The 18,410-nt window shown below is 39.8% G+C and overlaps 1 protein-coding gene across 1 annotated transcript; it reads right to left on the bottom strand.

Annotated features, from left to right (window-relative positions):
• Window positions 1-4,206: 4,206 nt before the first annotated feature.
• On the bottom strand, window positions 4,207-11,400 carry stxbp6l (syntaxin binding protein 6 (amisyn), like; the record flags this gene model as incomplete). Its single annotated transcript, XM_084083436.1, has 5 exons — window positions 4,207-4,373; window positions 7,820-7,918; window positions 9,195-9,513; window positions 9,940-10,070; window positions 11,244-11,400. The coding sequence occupies 5 exons, from the start codon at window positions 11,398-11,400 to the stop codon at window positions 4,207-4,209; spliced, it is 873 nt and encodes a 290-aa protein (XP_083939562.1).
• Between the last annotated feature and the right edge of the window lie 7,010 nt (window positions 11,401-18,410).

Genomic DNA, 18,410 nt, shown 5'->3' with positions numbered 1-18,410 from the left:
ACTTAAGTTGGCCTCCTTATGTTCACCTTTACTCCAAATCTCTTCACCAAAAATAGCCTTTGCAATCTACACGCTTTACAAGGAGTTGTGACTCAGCTTGTCGATCTGCTATTTTCGACAAATAGTCACCTAGTTAAGCCGAATGTCCGCCTATTATAACATGCCCAGAATAGGGACACTTAGGGTTAAAGTGGTTAAAGAACTTAAAAAAAAAAAAAAAAAGTCATTACATTGATCTGATCATTTTAACTATTTCACAACAATAAGTAATGAATTAACTAAAGCCTGCATATCAGAGACTTTGGCATACAGTATCAAAAGATTTGATAAATCAACAAAAGTTTGCCACCAATAATGCTTCACATCTAAAGAGCTCTGACACAGCATTTTGAGATGCAGGCTGTCTTACCCTCTCTGGTCTGATGGTGGCTCTCTGAAGACCTGAGGCCAATTATACAAAATGCCTTCTAAATCCTAACAGTTTTCTGAAAAACGTATGTTTCTATGTCAAGCATACTTTTTCATATCCAGGACCCCCAAAAATATATGAATTTGGCCGCTGACCCCCATCTCAAAATATTTTGTTCCAGGGACCCTGATGGCTGACTCAGCAGCCACACATTGAGACTATAATGTATGGTAACTCTTATGGTAACTCTTTTAACATAATTTATTTAGTTGTTTTTCTATGAGTTTATTTGCATTTGAGTTGACTGAGTTTTCTTTGAGTTACCAGTTCTGTGGGAGGCTGCTGACATAAATGGACATGATGGGCAGGCCAAAGGAATAGGGATCAGCTGCTCCAGATCTGCAGCTAATCTGGACAATTGGACTGCACCACAGTCCCTCTGCACCATGGGGTGGGCAGGGGTTATTAGAGTGTGTTTCAATGGTAGTCTTTGTCTTTTCCCCCTTTTGTGTTAACAGTGGTCTGACCCGTCCCTATATATGTCCACCTCATGTGTCATTATGGGTAGTTCAGTTTTCAGTTCAGTTGTGTTCATCAGTCCAGTTTCTGTTTAGTTATTTAATTTCATTTAATTAAATTTGGAGCACATTTATTTTAGTTTTCTGTTAAATCATTTATTTGCAAAAAAGGAAAAAAAGAGAACAACATTTTAAAACCAACAAAGTTTCCCTGTGTCTCCCAACTCCGTCCCTTTTTTGTCTCCCTTGAGATAAAAAAATGTCGCTTTTAAAAATATATATATTCAAAGATTTGCACAACTTTTCAAAAATTGAAGATCTACAAGCGCCGCGCTGAGCTTGTATATAGTATAACATAAAGTATGCTGAATGCTGTTATAGAGGGAATGCTGTTATAGAGGAAAGGGAGGGTGTTAGGCCACTTATTTTCCATGCCCAGATTTAATTTGTGACCATCATACATTTTCCAGGTAGCCTGTTGGCTATAACATGCAGTGGTATTGATCAGATATAATCATGTCACATTTGATATTAGCATTGGTTGAAAAAGTTATCTGCACAATATAAACGTTATATTTGTGTTGAGTTTGAAACCCAGTGTGAATCGAGTGAACTTATTTGCAGTTTGCATGCCATCTGGTGGTGAGAAAACATACAGCCACATCCAGGACACAACAAAAACACCAATAGATCACATCCTCATTTATTTGGGTCAAAGAGATCAGTGCAGAGCAGATTAATCTTTCTCAAATCAAATTCAGAGACACATATTTACATAACATAACATAACAACGTAGCGTAACGCTACATAAAATCCTGAACTGCTTTTTGTTGTTTGTTGCATTTGTTAGTCATCAAAACCAGTCCACGGCCAATTCTCAACCCATTTGTTCAAATCACATGATTAAACTGAACCACTTTATGGCTTAAGGCTTCATTTCTACCTCCTAAAACTCATCCCTGACTCTTGATCCCAAACCCTCTGAGGAGGTTCACGTCCTCTGCTCACGATGGAGCTTCTCTTATTGTAGATGTAAACATGGTTCCACAAACATACTTGAACTGACTGATCCACCTTCACTCAACTCTCTACAACACAGACCCATCTTCTTCTGAAAGAAGGCCATAAAAAGACAAAGACAAACATAAAACATAAAGACTTACAGACGAAAGACAAATCAACAGTTTGTCACAGTAAAGGCGATATCGGCACAAACATAGAACGACGATTTAGACAGCACAACATTTAAGACGATACACAAACTTGACGTGACCTACTTCAATATTGTAGACACTTTACAGTTTGCCACTTTACCCACATACAATTACACTTAACAGTAGTACACTATACACATAGAACTAGAACCGACGGCAAGTACGGATGAAAACTAAATGACGTCATATGAAGGATTTATAGTGAGTAACAAAAATCCAACTCAAAACTAAATTAAGATTCATCACTCATCCTGATGAGTGCATGCCGTCATTTCTTTAACTGCTCAAGTCACGTTAAGGTTAGAAACTGCCACACAAAGAACTTTCCAGAATGAAGTAGGTCATTGAGAGACCACAAGTGCTTGATAAAAACAATTAAAATGTCTCTCATACAATTAAAATATACTATATACAGTACATGGTAGTGCAGAATACCCACACTGTAGCTTTTAAAACATAATTTCCAAAAGTGTGAACGCCTTTTTATAGGCATAAAATAAAATAAAAACTCATCCATAACGACAAATGTTTAGCGTTTTAAATTATTTAAATTAAAGCCACACTCTTCTACTTCCTTTGCATAACACGGAGGATATGTAAAGCCTGATTATTCAAGTGCGGCAAAATGTTACAACAAATGGAACTAAAGGTTCTCTTTAGCAAGCGAGGCAAAACTGGACCTCCATATTCTAAGTAAAAGCTCAAACTAGTAGAGTTACAGTGGGAGCACTGTGACACAGTTTTACTATCCAGTTGCATCACTCCATCATGGCTTGAGTCAAAGCATCCTCATAGTTGTCACATGTTTTAGCCTGGAGGTGAAAGGTCACTGGTTTAACCCCGGATTTCCATCCTCTCCACTGCAGTCAATTACAAAGTTATGCATTTGCTTACTTACAGTCAACAAACGTGGTGTGAGTCGGTGCTTCCTGAGTCTTCTCCTCAGAGAACAGAAGCCCTTCATTTAACAATTAGCCAGATATGTCAAGCCACAGACTTTCTAAAGTCAACATTAGTGTGGGTGTTATAAGCATGGTTCCACTGGTCCTCTTTGGCCACTTTACTTTTTTACTACTTTTTTCGGGGCCACCTGGAAGGAGAAAAGGGAACAATGTAATGAAACGCTTCAATACAAAAAAACAATAAAATCAATTGTAATGCTTTTGAACGGTGTTTAATTCTGTACACTGTCAATTAAGTGTACATCCTAAATTAAGCAGCACACAAACCAACAGGTGGTTTTTCCATCATTAAGACAAAAGCAGTAACCCTCCGACCACTGAAGGAAACTTAGAATGGCTGTGATCTTACATACATTTCATGTATTCCTAATACACAGGCATAGATCGGTCCTATCCCCGCCCGGTTAGCAGACTGATCTCCGCGGCATGAATCTTCTCCACGCTGCGTGTGTACTCACCCAATAATTAATTCCTATAACTTGGAGTCAGACATTGTCCTCTAGTTTCATATCCATTTGAATGTTCTTGCAGAAAACGCGTGTTTAGTAAAATATCTCCACTTTTCCACAAGCGCCACGACTTTCTGTCCGGGCATGGGGCCCGAATTGAGTGCAGGACTGAACAAATCAAAACTTAATTTGGGAAGCACACATTTATGGGGCACACAATTGGCAGGTGGTGTGATTAATTGCCCCACACCAATCGCAACGCACCTGTCGATTGTGTGCCCTCTACATCTGTGCTTCCGGTCCGGCCCCGTTGCTGACAGAGAATGTCGTCCGTGTGAATCTCGTGGAAAAGTGGAGATATTTTACTAAACACACATTTCCTGCCAGAACTTTCAAATGGATATGAAACTAGAGGACAATATCTGACTCCAAGCCTTAGGAATTCATTATTGGGTGAGTGCACACGCAGCGCGGAGAAGATTTATGCCGCGGCAATCAGTCTGCTAACTGTGCGGGGATTGGACCGATCTATGGCTGTGTATTTGGAATGCATGAAATGTATGTAAGATCACAGCCATTCTAGGGCTACACAATATATACTGTAACATGGCATCATGTTGACACATTTTAGGTGTCAACTCTTAAAGTGTAATTTATTCCAGACACAACATCACCTTGTGAGCAGAGTCAGCTAGCTTCTGGGCTTTGTGCATCAACTCAACTGTCTTTTCCTCAGCAGTCTTCATTTTCTCGCCAGCCTTTTGGGCCTTTTGGACTACACTACCCAGAGTGGCCCCTGGGAGGCGCTGCCCAGCCTGACCTGTATGTTAACACAGAAAGAGAGAGGAGGCTTTAGTAAAGAGTACATTTTCAGCAGCGCTGACAATAATGTTACAGTGAGTAAAATGATAGTCTGAATTAGTTTGCTCTAGTCTCCATTTTTATATGCACACTGTATTATGTCAACTTTGACCTGAACCCTTAAATGATTCAGTATTGTTCATATATGCTATAATTTATGAAAACTATAGTTGTGAAAACTAAAACTGATACAAACTGCGCAGTGCAAGCACATGATATAAAACATTGTTTTCATGCATATGCCTGTGCCACATGTTGAATAATTATTTACAGTAGTCCTTTATTTGCATCAGGTGCCACCCGAACTAGGGGGAAAGTTAATCAAACTACTGGGTTTAATTGATTATTAACAAATATGCGGTGGTTGTATTTGGTCTCCCTGCTCTTCTGTTGACAAATTTAAATCTTATGGTCTTGCTCTATTAATTCAGTGGTAAAACATGTGGGAACACATTCATATCCCTGGTAGGATATGAATGTAACAGAGTGCAGCTTTAAGTTGTTAAGACTAATCAATTTAGTTGATTATAAAAAATATCAATTGATTGATCGATATAACACACTACTCAATTATTTGATTCATTGAAAAAGTAATCGATAGACTAATTTGCAAAGAAAATATTTTTTTGTAGCAGCCCTAAACCTAACCCTGCATCCTTTCACCATGTAAATCCCATTCCTCCGGTCAGCTGAGGCTAAGGGCAGAGCAGTGGTGTAAAGTAACTAAGTACATTTACTCAAGTACTGTACTTCAGTTAAGTAAAAGTACCCAAAGTATTTGATTTGTACTTGAGTATTTCCAATTTTCAGTACTTTTACCTCTACTCTCAGAGGCAAATATTGTACTTTTACTCCACTACAATTATTTGACAACTTTAGTTACTTTATAGATTTTGATTATTATTACAAAACATACATTAACCACTTCTTCTCTGTATACATTTCGTCCATTTGAAAATAGCCGATCTACAAGCTATCAACGCGCTGCAACACGTTGTGAGCTTGTAGATCTGCTATTTTCAAAGGATTTGTATACACTTGGGACCGTCTGCATAATGAGTACTTTTACTTTTGGCACTTTAATTATATTAAAGTACCACAAGTGTATTTCTACAACAAGGGTATTTTGATACTTAAGTAAACATGTAGAGTACTTCTTCCATCACTGCCCTAACCCTAACCCTGCATCCTTTCACCATGGAATCCCATTCCTCCGGTCGGCTGAGGCTAAGGGCAGAGCGACGTGCCTCAGCTGCTGTTGATTTGTGGCTCTCTGCCCCACAGCGGCCTGGCACCTCTCCCACCCATTACAATATCAGCCCCCTTGTCAGGGGGTTCAATGGTGCGCTGCTCTCCTCCTCAGTGTCACTGCCCTGGGCTTCCTAAAAGGCTGCCCATTGTGCCCTGCTAAACACAAAGTGTCCTCTCATTTGGGCAGTCACATCATAGAGGAGCCATTCTCTTGTTGCGGCAGCGAGGTGAAGCCCAGAGCAGAGGACAATGGACAGAAAAACAGTTAAGTGGAAGAGAGGAAAGGCTAGGGCTGACCGAAGCATCATGTCACTAAAAAGGATGGATGCTGGCAGTGATCTAAAGGATTAGGCTTACTGATACCCACGTGGCAGAAGTGCACTGAAATGCATGGCCATTACAATTGTAAAAAAGCAATTAAACAGCCAGCGACAGCCAGGCAACAGTCACACATTTGCGTCCATTTCCCATGTTACAGTATGTTGTGTGGGCAGTGTGATTGCCAGTTTTACAATTTGTAATTCATTTGACTTAAGTTGGGAGTGTTAGCTCACTGAAAGAAAACTACAAGTGAAATGGCTGCCAAGTGGAGTCAACGCACAGCGCTTCTGTCCAATTGGTTGGCTCCTGGACAAGGTTCACCAGTGTTAAACTCCCATGCTTCACTCACGTCTGACTTGACACCAGTCAACGCTGTCAACGCGCCGCAACGAGACACTCCACACTTTTTCTAATATGGAAGTGAACGGGGAAGCTGCCCCTATTCTGGTGTGAACCTTCTGTGAAAGTTGCAGATTCACAAGCTCACTCTGAGCTTGTTGATCTGCTATTTTCAGTGAAGTGATTTGGTGTAGAGGGAAAAAAGGAGTAGACCTACTATAGAGCCCTGAGGGACCCCGGTCAACTAAGTATAGGGTATAGCAGTGCCCATTATTTTTTCCCATAGACATTTCCAAAAGTATTTATATGAATTATTTTAAGCCTGGAACGAAGCTATCCAGGCTCCTGGTGAATGCCCCGGAAATCTCTATGGGGAAAATGTATGGGTTTTCTATCTTCTAGTGTACTGCCGGCATCCATCCTTTTAGTGATATGATGCTTCAGTGTGCCCTACTGTGGGCCTGTGACACCGGCACACAACAAAGTATAAATCAAGAAACTTAACCCATTAAGACCGATTCTACAAATGTCTTCTAAATCCTAATAGTTTTCTGGAAAAACCTATGGTGCTATATCAGTGGTTCTCAAACTTTTTCATGTCAAGGACCCCCAAAATTATATGTATTTGGCTGCGGACCCCCGACCAGAACATAATTTGTTCCAGGGACCCCCAGAAGCAAAGATTTGAGTTAAAATGTTCGCTTTAAAAGAATATTCAAAGATTTGCACAAATTTGATTAAATGCATCCACAGTACACGAATCTCCCCAAGTTTCTGATGGATGATGATAGATAAATAAAATACATAATTATTATCTCCACCCTGTAGCCTGCCGGGGTCCTCCTAGGTGCCAGCTGGGACAAGAACCATAAACTGTTCATAGATTAATAATCCTGTTCACTCCAGGATTCTAAACTTGATGTATTTCTTTATTTGAAGACCTTCATTCTGTTTTATAAACTTTAAAGACTCTACAGCATTGGTTCTCAAAGTGGGGTCCGGGGACCCCCAAGGGTCCTTGAGGGAGTTCAAGGGGGTCCCCAGCTAAATGATAGATTAGGCACCAAATGGACCCTTATGGGTCTGTAACTCTGAGAGTGTACAAATGGAACCAAATGGACCCTAACTGGTCCATTTGGTTCCATTTGTACACTCTCAGAGTTAAATTGACATAGATTTTACAATATAAATTGGGGTCCCAGAGATAGAAATGTCATTAAATGGGGGTCTGTAGCCCTAATGCATGTCAAACTGGGGGTCCTTGAAATTAAAATGGTTTAGTCACTGCTAGAGCCGTAAAAAAAAACTTCTCTTATGGGGGTCCCTGGCATATCTTTTGAAATGGGGGTCCGCGGGCTAATAAGTGTCAATGTGGGGGTCCTTGACATGAAAAAGTTTGAGAACCACTGCTCTACAGAGTACAGTAGCTCATCTGAAGGGATTTAAAAGTCCTAAAACACAATCTGATAAAAAGTTAACTTTGAGTCATCTTACCTCTAGCAGGTGAACGACCTCTGGGCCTAACCATCATCTTCTTCAAGCGGTCGAAGAAGGCCTTGCAGCGATAGATGACCAGGTTCATGCCACAGGCCTCTAGTAGAAGAATCACGACAAAGAGACAAATATCGCATCAAGCCAGCAGGATCATCAGCTGTCCCTCTCTGGCCTGTTGCTAAAATCAATGGCAAGATCGTTAGGTGAGATGTCTGTCGGCCAAGTCTAAGTGTAAGTAGAGGCGAGATGAGACAACATGGAGATAAAACGCTCCTGTACGGAGTTCAAATACAGCCCATGACTTGTGTTGCGTTTCACTTCCCCTCTCTGCTGTCTGCTTTTTCGGTATGGTGTCAACTTACAGAGACTTAAAAGTTTGCTTCAGATAGGTAATCGAACACACAAAATGTCCTTGTGGGCTGTTTCAATTTCTTTGGTCAAGTTGGCATTATTGTCGTGTTTTAATGCATTATGAGCGTGGATTATTTGAAAAGGCCATTTGAACATTTCAGTTTAATTGAATATTTAATATAGGCCCCACGCCTTGGGGTGTTTATTGTCACAGTATATTTGCACATACGTAAAATTTGTCCTCTGCATTTACCCATCCTATAACAAGCAGTGAGCAGCCATCGTGCGCCGCTCGGGGAGCAATTAGGGGTTAAGAGAGTCTTGCTCAGGGACACACATCGACACATTGCTGGCCTGGCCTGGAATCGCATAGATATAGAAACCTAGATACCTCATTGGCCTCTGCAGTTCATTGGAGCGACCTGTATCGCGGGCGCCATTTTAGAGAAGGCAAGATGCCACTCAAAGTGACCACTGGCCAATCACAGCGCGTTGACTACTGGCCAATCACAGCACGTCTAACTGACTAGTTGCTGCACGGCTGCCTCATAAAGGGTTATGGGCTGGGTTACGAAAAGACCCGCCCCCACCTGCCTCTGATTGGCCTACCGAACGTCCCCTTCTGACGCACGCAGAAGCTTCCTGCTTGCCCTGCGGAAGCTGGTGTGCGCCCGAGATACAGACGCCTCAGAGGCGGAGGAGGCTTCTACCTTTATATGTCTATGTGGAATCGTACCTGGGACAACCAGGGCCTCTGGCTCCCCAGCCACGCTCACTAACCACTCAGCTATAGTCCCTAGAGAAAAGCAAAATGGCTTGACTGCATTAGCCGTCTAGCCAACTTTGAGTCAATTATTCAGGTATACGTTTGGTAACATTTTAAATGACTTGAGAACATTTTAAGAATCTAAAAACAAAGCCTTTAATGGAAGCATGGTCCATGAACAATCTATGTCCGAGGCAAAAAAAAATTGTTGACAATGACAGGTATTCCCTTATCTTTACGAAAATCACCAGACAGTACCTGCTGTGAGTTTGGACTGACAGTTAATGAACTCGGTCTGTCTGGGGGGGGAGTAGCTCTTCCGTCTTGCCTGCAGGGTCTGGGATCTGGGCTTCTTCGGTGACGTCGGCTCTTTACTTGGGCCAGCTTTGGCTAGCTGCTCATCGAGGCTAGGACTCCTTCTAGCCCTCTTGTCTGGCACCTTGGTGCCCAGACTGCCCTCCCAGTAAGTCTGACAGGCATGGTACAGGATCTGGACAAAGATACATTTCTCAGCCGATGAGGCCGCCACCCACTCGTCTGAGGCATTGTCAAAGATCAGGTCGAACTCTGCGGAATCCTGGAAGACAAGACAGAAGAGGCTGGAGTCAATACCGTGGTCGGAGGAAGCGGGGGGTTAAGATTATAAGGACGCAAGAAATGTTCCCCTTACTAACCACAAAAAGGCATTTTTTAAAAACTCATTATGTGTTTACGTTTTAGCTGATGCTCATGTGAGTATCAGGTACTGTACAACAGTAGAACAAGCTTAAATGTGCTGACATAGAAGCAACCGATAGTAAACAATACAAAGTCGCAAACCACCCGGACAGTGGATGTAATAGATACTCTGGTATCCATTCAAACAAGTCAGATATTGACAACATGGACAGTGAAGTACTCTGTAGAAGAAATAAGAGCCATTTTGTAATAAAGATAAGAAACACTATTAAATGAAATGAGACCCAGTAGACATTTCCTTCCCAGTCGAAAGAGTGTTCCTGACCTTGTTGGGGTTGACGCCATTGACCTGTTTGAGCTGGTCCACCTTCCACTGGGACCTCCTGGTGAAGGAGGTGGAGCCACCAAACCGCTTGACCTTTGTGATGAGGAGCTGAGGAGGTGTCTTATTGGTCACTGGGGAGACGAGGATATATACACAAGGTCAGACCTCACCAAGTTTGGGATCAAGGTTTCAATCGATGCAGGGTCCCTTGGTATTAAGGGAAAAAAGGTCACAGCAAGAGTTAAATTCCTGGAATGTTAACACATTCAACATCCTGGGAGGGTGGACGGAGTGCCTATTTTTCAGCAAGGCAAGTTTACAGTTTGAAATGTGTGCACATGGGAGCATGTGTGCACATGGGAGCTGTCAAATATACATCTCCTATTGTTACTTAGTGATGAGTACCAAAGATGTCTTTACTGGTGTGGACTCAGGCTATCAAGAAGAATATTATAACCACAAGAAACCTAGAAAATCTTTGGTGTTTTAGTGTTTTGTGTTTCTGTTTCTCTTTCTCCCTCTCTCTGTCTCACTTTCTCTTTGTCCCTGTTTGGACCATGTCGGATCTCTCTACTCTAAAAGTGTCTTGACACAGGTTGTTGTGATTTGGCACTAAAATAAAATTGAAAATTCAATCTGAAATTAACTCAGGAATTTACAGTATATTCGACTGGGTGACACAACGTTCAAACCAACCACCTTCCCAACTCCCAGACGCCCCTCTACCCACTCATCTATGCCTAATAGGTTCCACAGTATGAGATCGGTACGATACTTTAGGGTTCAATGGCAGCGTCAGAGCGACTCGTCCTGTAGCTCTTCCCAAACCACACTGCCTCCCCTGTGTTCTGCCCAAACAAGGCCTCCTGTGATGGATCACTTAACAATGCTTCTGTTCACAACAACAGCAACACACTGCATTCTGCCTACAGAGAGTGACAGGACTGAATTACCAAATTAACATTTCTAAAATGGCAAAACGACCTAAAAATAGAATGACACAGCAGCAGACATGGAATTTGAACTGTGGCATTCCTGGTTTGAATCCACTGGTTTGAAAGCACTGAAGCCCCGTTTCAAAAGTAGCTAAAATAGCTGATCTACAAGCTCACGACGCACCATGATCGCGATGCGTGAGCTCTCAATGCGATTGTGAGCTTGTAGATCAGCTATTTTCGCTGCTGGGTGGTAGCTACTAGGCATGCATAATATGCACAACAAGTGAGTGTGTAGGTATTTGTCGGAATCACGCTCTGCAAATCTTCCTTGGATGGACATTATATGAATGGGTTAAAAAGTGTTACCTGAAAGACATAAGAATGTTGCATATTCCCCTTTGCCACCGGCAGTGGGCATGAAGGACATTCTCTTCTTCTTTCTCCTCCGCACCTCCACTGCAACCAGCATGCGCTCATCACGAGGGATGAAGACCTCTTTGTTGATGGCAGACTGAATGTTCATTGTAGTCTAAAAGACCTAAACAGGTGAACGATGAACAGCAGAACTGACTAGGAGTCATTCTGAATTGCTGACACACTGCATAATGTCCATTTAGGTTACCATTGTGAACTGAAATAGAACTAGGATTTACATTCCTCTTCGCCTTGCCTACTTGTTGTTAACTAGTTTTACAAACTCTTGTTTTATTATTGTATTGTTTTATTAGATCTTCTTTAGTCAATACACTTATTTGTTTTAGCTCTTGCTCATTTGATTTTGCTATTTGTCTCATCTGTTTAGGAAAGTAGGTAGATGATATATTGCACTTTTACCTTAGCGCTAGGTATACTCTTGGTTGCCTGTTTTAGCAGAAAATGCACTTAAGACTTCTGGTGATTAGTATTTTTGTTCCCTACCTATGTAGAATGCACTTATTGTAAGTCGCTTTGGATAAAAGCGTCTGCTAAATGTAATGTAATGCAATGTAATGTAATGTACATAATCTATGTAAACACTTAAAGTATAATAATAATCATCATCATCTGTATCTTCATTTATATAGCACTTTTCAAAACCAAGTTACAGTGCTTCGTAATCTAATAAAAGATCACAGCAATCCATGGCACAAAAAAGGCATAAAGGAAACCTACCTACAGTAATAAAAAAAAAATTTGAAACTATAATATTCATCTTAGTTTATTTTTCAACACTTTTCCCTTGCAAGAGTCAATTTACTCTCAGGGGCTAAAGTTAATCAGATCAAAATCACACATTATTCCCTGGCAATAACTAGGCTGTGTGTTAAAATGAAAAAACATTGTCTATCAGATTTCCAAATGCCCACTTTTCCTGTATTCATCAGTGGTGGAAAAAGTAAAGTCAAATGTATAAAAATCTTTTGAAAATAGCAGATCTACAAGCTCACAATGTGTTGCATTGCATTGTGAACTTGTAGATCGGCTATTGGCCGAAATGTTTATAGCTGAAGGGCTGAAGTGATTAATGTATGTTTTGTAATAATAATCAAAATGTACAAAGTAACTAGTAACTAAAGTTTTCAAATAATTGTAGTGGAGTAAACGTATAATATTTGCCTCTGAGATGTGGAGTAAGTAAAAGTGCAGAAAATTGGAAATACTCCAGTAAAGTAAATAAAAATAAAAAATTGTACTCAAGTACAGTACTTAAGTCAAGTAAATGTACTTAGTTAATTTACACCACTGGTATTCATCAGAATTATGAATTGCCCTATCACAGGTGAGAGGCACAGGCTTGCACCTGTGTGCACCTGCAGGCGAAGATGCAATATAATTTTCTAATACAGGCTATAGATAGGTTTCAACGTCAATGTTCTGAATCTGTACCAATACTATTCATAACAATTCAGTTGAGCCTCGGAACTTTAAAGTCGGCTTAAATTAGCCTACCTACCTGCTTCTGTCTTCTTCTCCACCAGAAAACCACACGGACCTTGGAATGTGTAACTAGTGCGCTCTGTAAAAAAAAAAAGGATCTACGTGTAGCTAGGTAAGTAAATGAATGAAAAATGACGGTTGTATATTTATTAGGATCTCCTACTGCACACCAGACGGCGTGCCTTGCGGTGAAGGCAGCTGATATATCACTGTCCGTCCTTTTTGAACAAGTTCACGGTCACGTGGTGAGACGCACCGTGATAGGATCTCATTCATACGGGTGACAGCAGAGAAATAATGACCGTGTCATCGATCTCACTGTCTGTGAGGGACAAGATCTCTAATTCAGTGAAAGAAAGCCTAGGCTGTGATACGACCAACTGTAAATCAACCTGACGAAATGATGAAAAAAAGAAAAGACATAGGCTATAATTAAACTAACTGACTGACTGAAAGGATGACAATAAAGTCACAGATTATTATTATAGCCCTTGCTGTCCAGGGGGAAAAAAGTATATATATATATATATATATATATATATATATATATATATATATATATATATATATATATATATATATATATATATAGATAGATAGATAGATAGATAGATAGATAGATAGATAGATGGATGGATGGATGGATGGATGGATGGATGGATAGAGTAGCCTATATTTGATATAAAAATGTAAACACATTGGACCCATTTGGCATTTGCTTCCAAATGTACACTCTCATATAGTTACAGTAACAGACCGTAAAAGGTCCATTTTCACCTCTGGTCCCCATGTCGAGTGTACTGATTTTGCACATTTTGTTATATTCCTGTATGTGTTTTAACATGTTAATCAATATACAGACAGGGAAACGACACGTGAAGTGCAGAGACTTGTTTTAATGAAAAACCAAAGGGGAAAGTTTACCAAGGGGTAAAGCACCACATCCTCCAGCAGGGGGCAGACAGGGAGCGAGAACATGACAGCTTAAAACACAGTGAGTCCTTTTGTGTAAGGCAGGCGTGGGATCAATCAATACACTTTCAATTCATTCAATCCATTTTAAAACAGGGATACGTTTCGTGTGGTCATCCCATTCATACATAAGGGATAAAGACATTTCTAAATGAAGACTTGATCATAAACAGCAATTAGAAGATTTGTTTCAAAAAGAGATATCCAACAATTTTAAATAAATACAAATTCATGGCAACAGCACAAAATTATATAGTATAAAGTATGTAGGCTAGTAACTGGATTATAGTAAGTTTTTGTCCTTGTTTTGGATTATGCATTGGCAACCTCTTTACAGAGTGGAACGTTTTAACCACTTAACCCTTATACACTTTGTTGCCTGGAGTCCCCCAGTGGTCTATACTAGGCCTCCTCCTTTTACCCCCATGTACATGAAATCCTTTTGCCGAAAATAGCTGATCTAAAAGCTCACAAGATTGTGAACTTGTAGATTTGCCATTTTTGCCAAATGTTCGCCTCAAAACAGGGATGCTGGGGTTCATGTGGTTAATCCTAGATCAATATGTAGCCTTTTACAAAAGAACTCCTGAATTGTCTTTATGCATAACTGTAGTCCCAGGTTTCCAAAAGGTGGCGTACCTGTTTCCTGATTGTCTCGGTATAGCAGATTTGACCGGGAAACACAAAATGACACTTTCATGTATGTTTCTCTTTCAAATCTGCTGCTGAGCCAATCAAATGAACCAGAACAGGAAATGGGTATGTGCCACCTTTCTGTAAACCCATAACTACAGTTATGCAGTGGCAATTGAGTATAGGTGAAAGTCTATTGACACTAGCCTACACATGTAGAGTGCACATTCTCAGAGTTAAATGAACACAGAGGATTTCACTGTGTAACCCTTGTCTAAAAAGCAGTGAGAGAAGGAAGTGAAATACAAAAGGGCTGACAACTTCTATCATTTTCACACTTCTGTCATTTCGCAAGCACCGATTCTCAACGTTTTGAATGTCAAGGACCCCCAGTTTGATATGCATTAGACTTCGGACCCCCATTTGATTATAGTTTATTTATTTTTACCTCTGGGACCCAAATATACACTGTACAATCCTCAGTGTTCATTTATATCTGAGAGTGTAAATGGAACCATTTGGTCCATTTGTACACTCAAAGAGTTACAGACTCATAACCCCTCAAGGACCCCTGGAGGTCCTGGGACCGCACGTTGAGAACCAGTGCCCTAGCATAATAAGACCTCTATGAGAAACAAGAAAACTAAGAGAACACATCTACTGTATGTCACTTCAATATGGCACATGTATTCTAAGCTGTTTCACATGAAGGAGGTATCATTTGTACTCTATGCCAGTGTTTCTCAACCAATGCACTATCAAAGAACTATTAGCCTATAACAAAGAGACATTGTTTGGTTTAATATATTGGATCCTGATTTCACGATCAACTGTAAAAACGCAGTTCTCTGTAACAATCCAGTTGACAAACACGGCTAAACGACACGTAATGATAGTGATGTTCATGTTAGGCCTGGTCTGGACCTGTTGAAAGAGAGAGTTACGACGACACTATTTGATCTCATGTATCGTGTGTAGCTTCATCAACACCCCAGTATAGTATTCAATGATTGGAACTATTAGTGTGTTTGGAACTATTGGTCGCCCGATAGCATCATTACTTCCACAAATTCTTCTTGTTCTTGTTGTTATCTCTGAGCACACTGAAACAATTTCCAAACCATAAATTGGTTTTGGCAATAAATTATTGAATATTGAATATTATATGTGTATTGAATTCTTCACTTACAACGGAAGTCTACTGGAGTGTCTTAACTCTCTCACTCTCTCTCAAAGGCTCAGGCCCAGAAAGACCTAAATTGCAATTGATCCTAATCACATGGTGGTAATTTTTCATCCCAACAGGGTTGGGGCCATGTTACTATGACCTCCATGTTAATATTAAGCTCCTAAGCCCTAAGGCTTGATTTATATACTGTATACAACTACTAGATATACAGTAAATGAGGCCATAGAGACCGAGGAGAGGCACACAAACACAACATGGCAAATCTGACAGCAGAGCAAAAAATATTAGGACAAATAATGAAAAATAAAAAATGAGAAAGAAATACATACATTCTAGTATACATCATTTATGGCATGTTTGATTTTCTCCTGGTTTGTGGTGTCACTCAATGTGAAGGTAAAGAGTTTGTGTTTAGGTAAATCTTAGATTTAAAATCTCATCTCATAGATTGCATGTGGGTTTGAAATGCCACTCAGCATGCTTCATTTAAATCAAAGCAAAAAGCCCAAGTCTATGTACATATATGCAAATATCCACGTCATGCTTCAGTTGAACCAAAATCATTCAGTGACTTGACTTTCATTTCTCAAAGAAGATAATTGGGATTTTCCAAGTGCCTAAAGTTAGACTCATAACTGTGAAAATGTGTATAAAATATTCTCAAATTGGTTTCTTGCTCTGATGAGAATTAATATAACAGTGGCATTTGGATCTTTCATGCTTCCAGGATATTAATGTTGTGTCAAATACAAATAATTCCCAGCATTCATTTCACCCTGCATGGAATACCAGATGGATGGGATTTGCCACTTCAGGACAAGTTAACCAGGATAGGTTAACCGAAAAGTAACAGAAAAATGCACACTTATGGTGATTTTCAATTACTTTCACACGATTGTCTAACTCCACCCATCTGGGCTTTGCAAGTAAATAGGTAAATACAAACAGTAACAATTATCTTACACATCGTTGCTGTTTGGCATAAACCTTGTATCTCCATATTTAATCTCATGTTTTTTTTTCATAAATTAATGCCCTATTTCATACCTCGTCGTATGTCGGTGTCGCACAACAGCAGCGAAAGTAGCTGATCTACACAACATCTTTTGACTCTACCTGAAAAGTAACGGTTTTGTACATACAAGGTTCCCGCCCAAAACACATTCAGCTCTGACGGATATCTGATCATTTGGCTTAGTTGTGAAAGAAAGTGCAGTAAAATATAAAATTGAGTGTGAAATGAAATGGCTAGGGGGGGGGGCGATGATTACGATTCTGTCCCTATCGGAACATAACTCGACGGCGCTGAGTCGGCTGACGGTGACTTCGCAACGCTCGGCACGACGACGCGCTAGCCTAAGCTCGCTCGGCGTGGCTCAAGTCCCCTTCAGACCCCCTCTCACGACCCAAGTCGGTGAAAACGAGTGCACCTTTTTCAATCTGACTGGTTTTCCAATTATACTGTAGCATATACAGTATAAAGAAATCATAACAGTAAAACAAATACTTACAATAATTGTTCCAAAATGAATTTGAGGTATACCTGTCGGTTGTCAACAGTGCATGATGAAAACAAAATATATTTCCGGTGCACTTTTTTTTTTTTGCACATTTCTATTATTTTGGAGCAAACTAAACATTCCAAAGTGTTGAATTGTAATGTGTGAATTGTATTTCTTCTTTTTTTTTCTTTTTCTTTTTTGTGTGTCTCAGTGGTTGGGTGGATGTGTATGGTTATAGCAACGAGACCAACCTTGTCACTTGGCAACAGGTAGACATTTGGCCACCAGGTTTGAGAGAAGGCTAAATAATATGTGTATTGTTTTCCATAATTCATAAAACAGCCTTAATGGTGATGTAAACATAATCTCATAAGGCTGGTTTGATTATCTGTTATGTACACTAGTTTGATAATTCAATAGCTTTGCAGTTGCAGCCTTGCAAAAAATAATATTATCCCTTTTATAAACAATGCAAGTAATGAAGCCTTTCATTCCAAAATGATACAGTATGCGCCATTTTTAAAAAAAGTGACAAAATGATTGATAGCATGACATTAAAAGCAAATCATAATATATCTTTTTAAAGTTAGCAAGTCATTGAAGTCCTTATCAAGTTCAAGGTCAATCCTTACAGCCTGGATGCCCTAGTATTTTCGAGATATTGAACCAATCAGGATATGATTTGTTTGTTTCAAAATGTATATGGCCTTAAGACTTTACAGTATCTCTGAGGTGTTGGTTAGATGAATGACTTCTCATGCTTCTCAACTAGGCTGAACCAGACTGCCCTTCCAAATAAACAGCGCTATCTAATTTTCAAAATATTTCACAATTTCTGTCAGAAGTTTCGATTTCATATCAACAAAATTATACAACACTATCAGATGTACTGTTCTGTATACTGCTTAATTTATACTTTACACGAAAATAGGCAATCTACAAGCTCACAATGCATCACGATGCCATGCATTCTGAGCACTGTCATTAACCCATTAAGACCTTTCTAAATCAGTAGTTCTCAAACTTTTTTCGTAATTCAAAATTACACTAAACACTTTCAAGATTTTTCAAAAATGTTCAAAAATAGCAGATGTACAAGCTGTATATTTCCTATTTTTGAATAGCCAACGCAAAAATCCAAAATGACACAGATGCTTTCCCGGTTTTAATGGGTTAAAGGGATAGTTGGGACCTGTCATGGTCTTTTTGCGGAGTGGATACCATGTCATAATAATATATTTAAAAAAAAGATAATAATAATGATAATGATGATAATAATGACTATATTTATAAAGCAAGGTTACAAAGTACTTTAAATAA

This window comes from Gymnoscopelus microlampas (genome assembly GCF_963454915.1).
Source record: "Gymnoscopelus microlampas genome assembly, chromosome: 16".
Classification (NCBI taxonomy): Eukaryota; Metazoa; Chordata; class Actinopteri; order Myctophiformes; family Myctophidae; genus Gymnoscopelus; species Gymnoscopelus microlampas.
The sequence above is the reverse complement of the archived record's forward strand: the minus strand, read 5'-3'. Positions and strand labels throughout refer to the sequence as shown.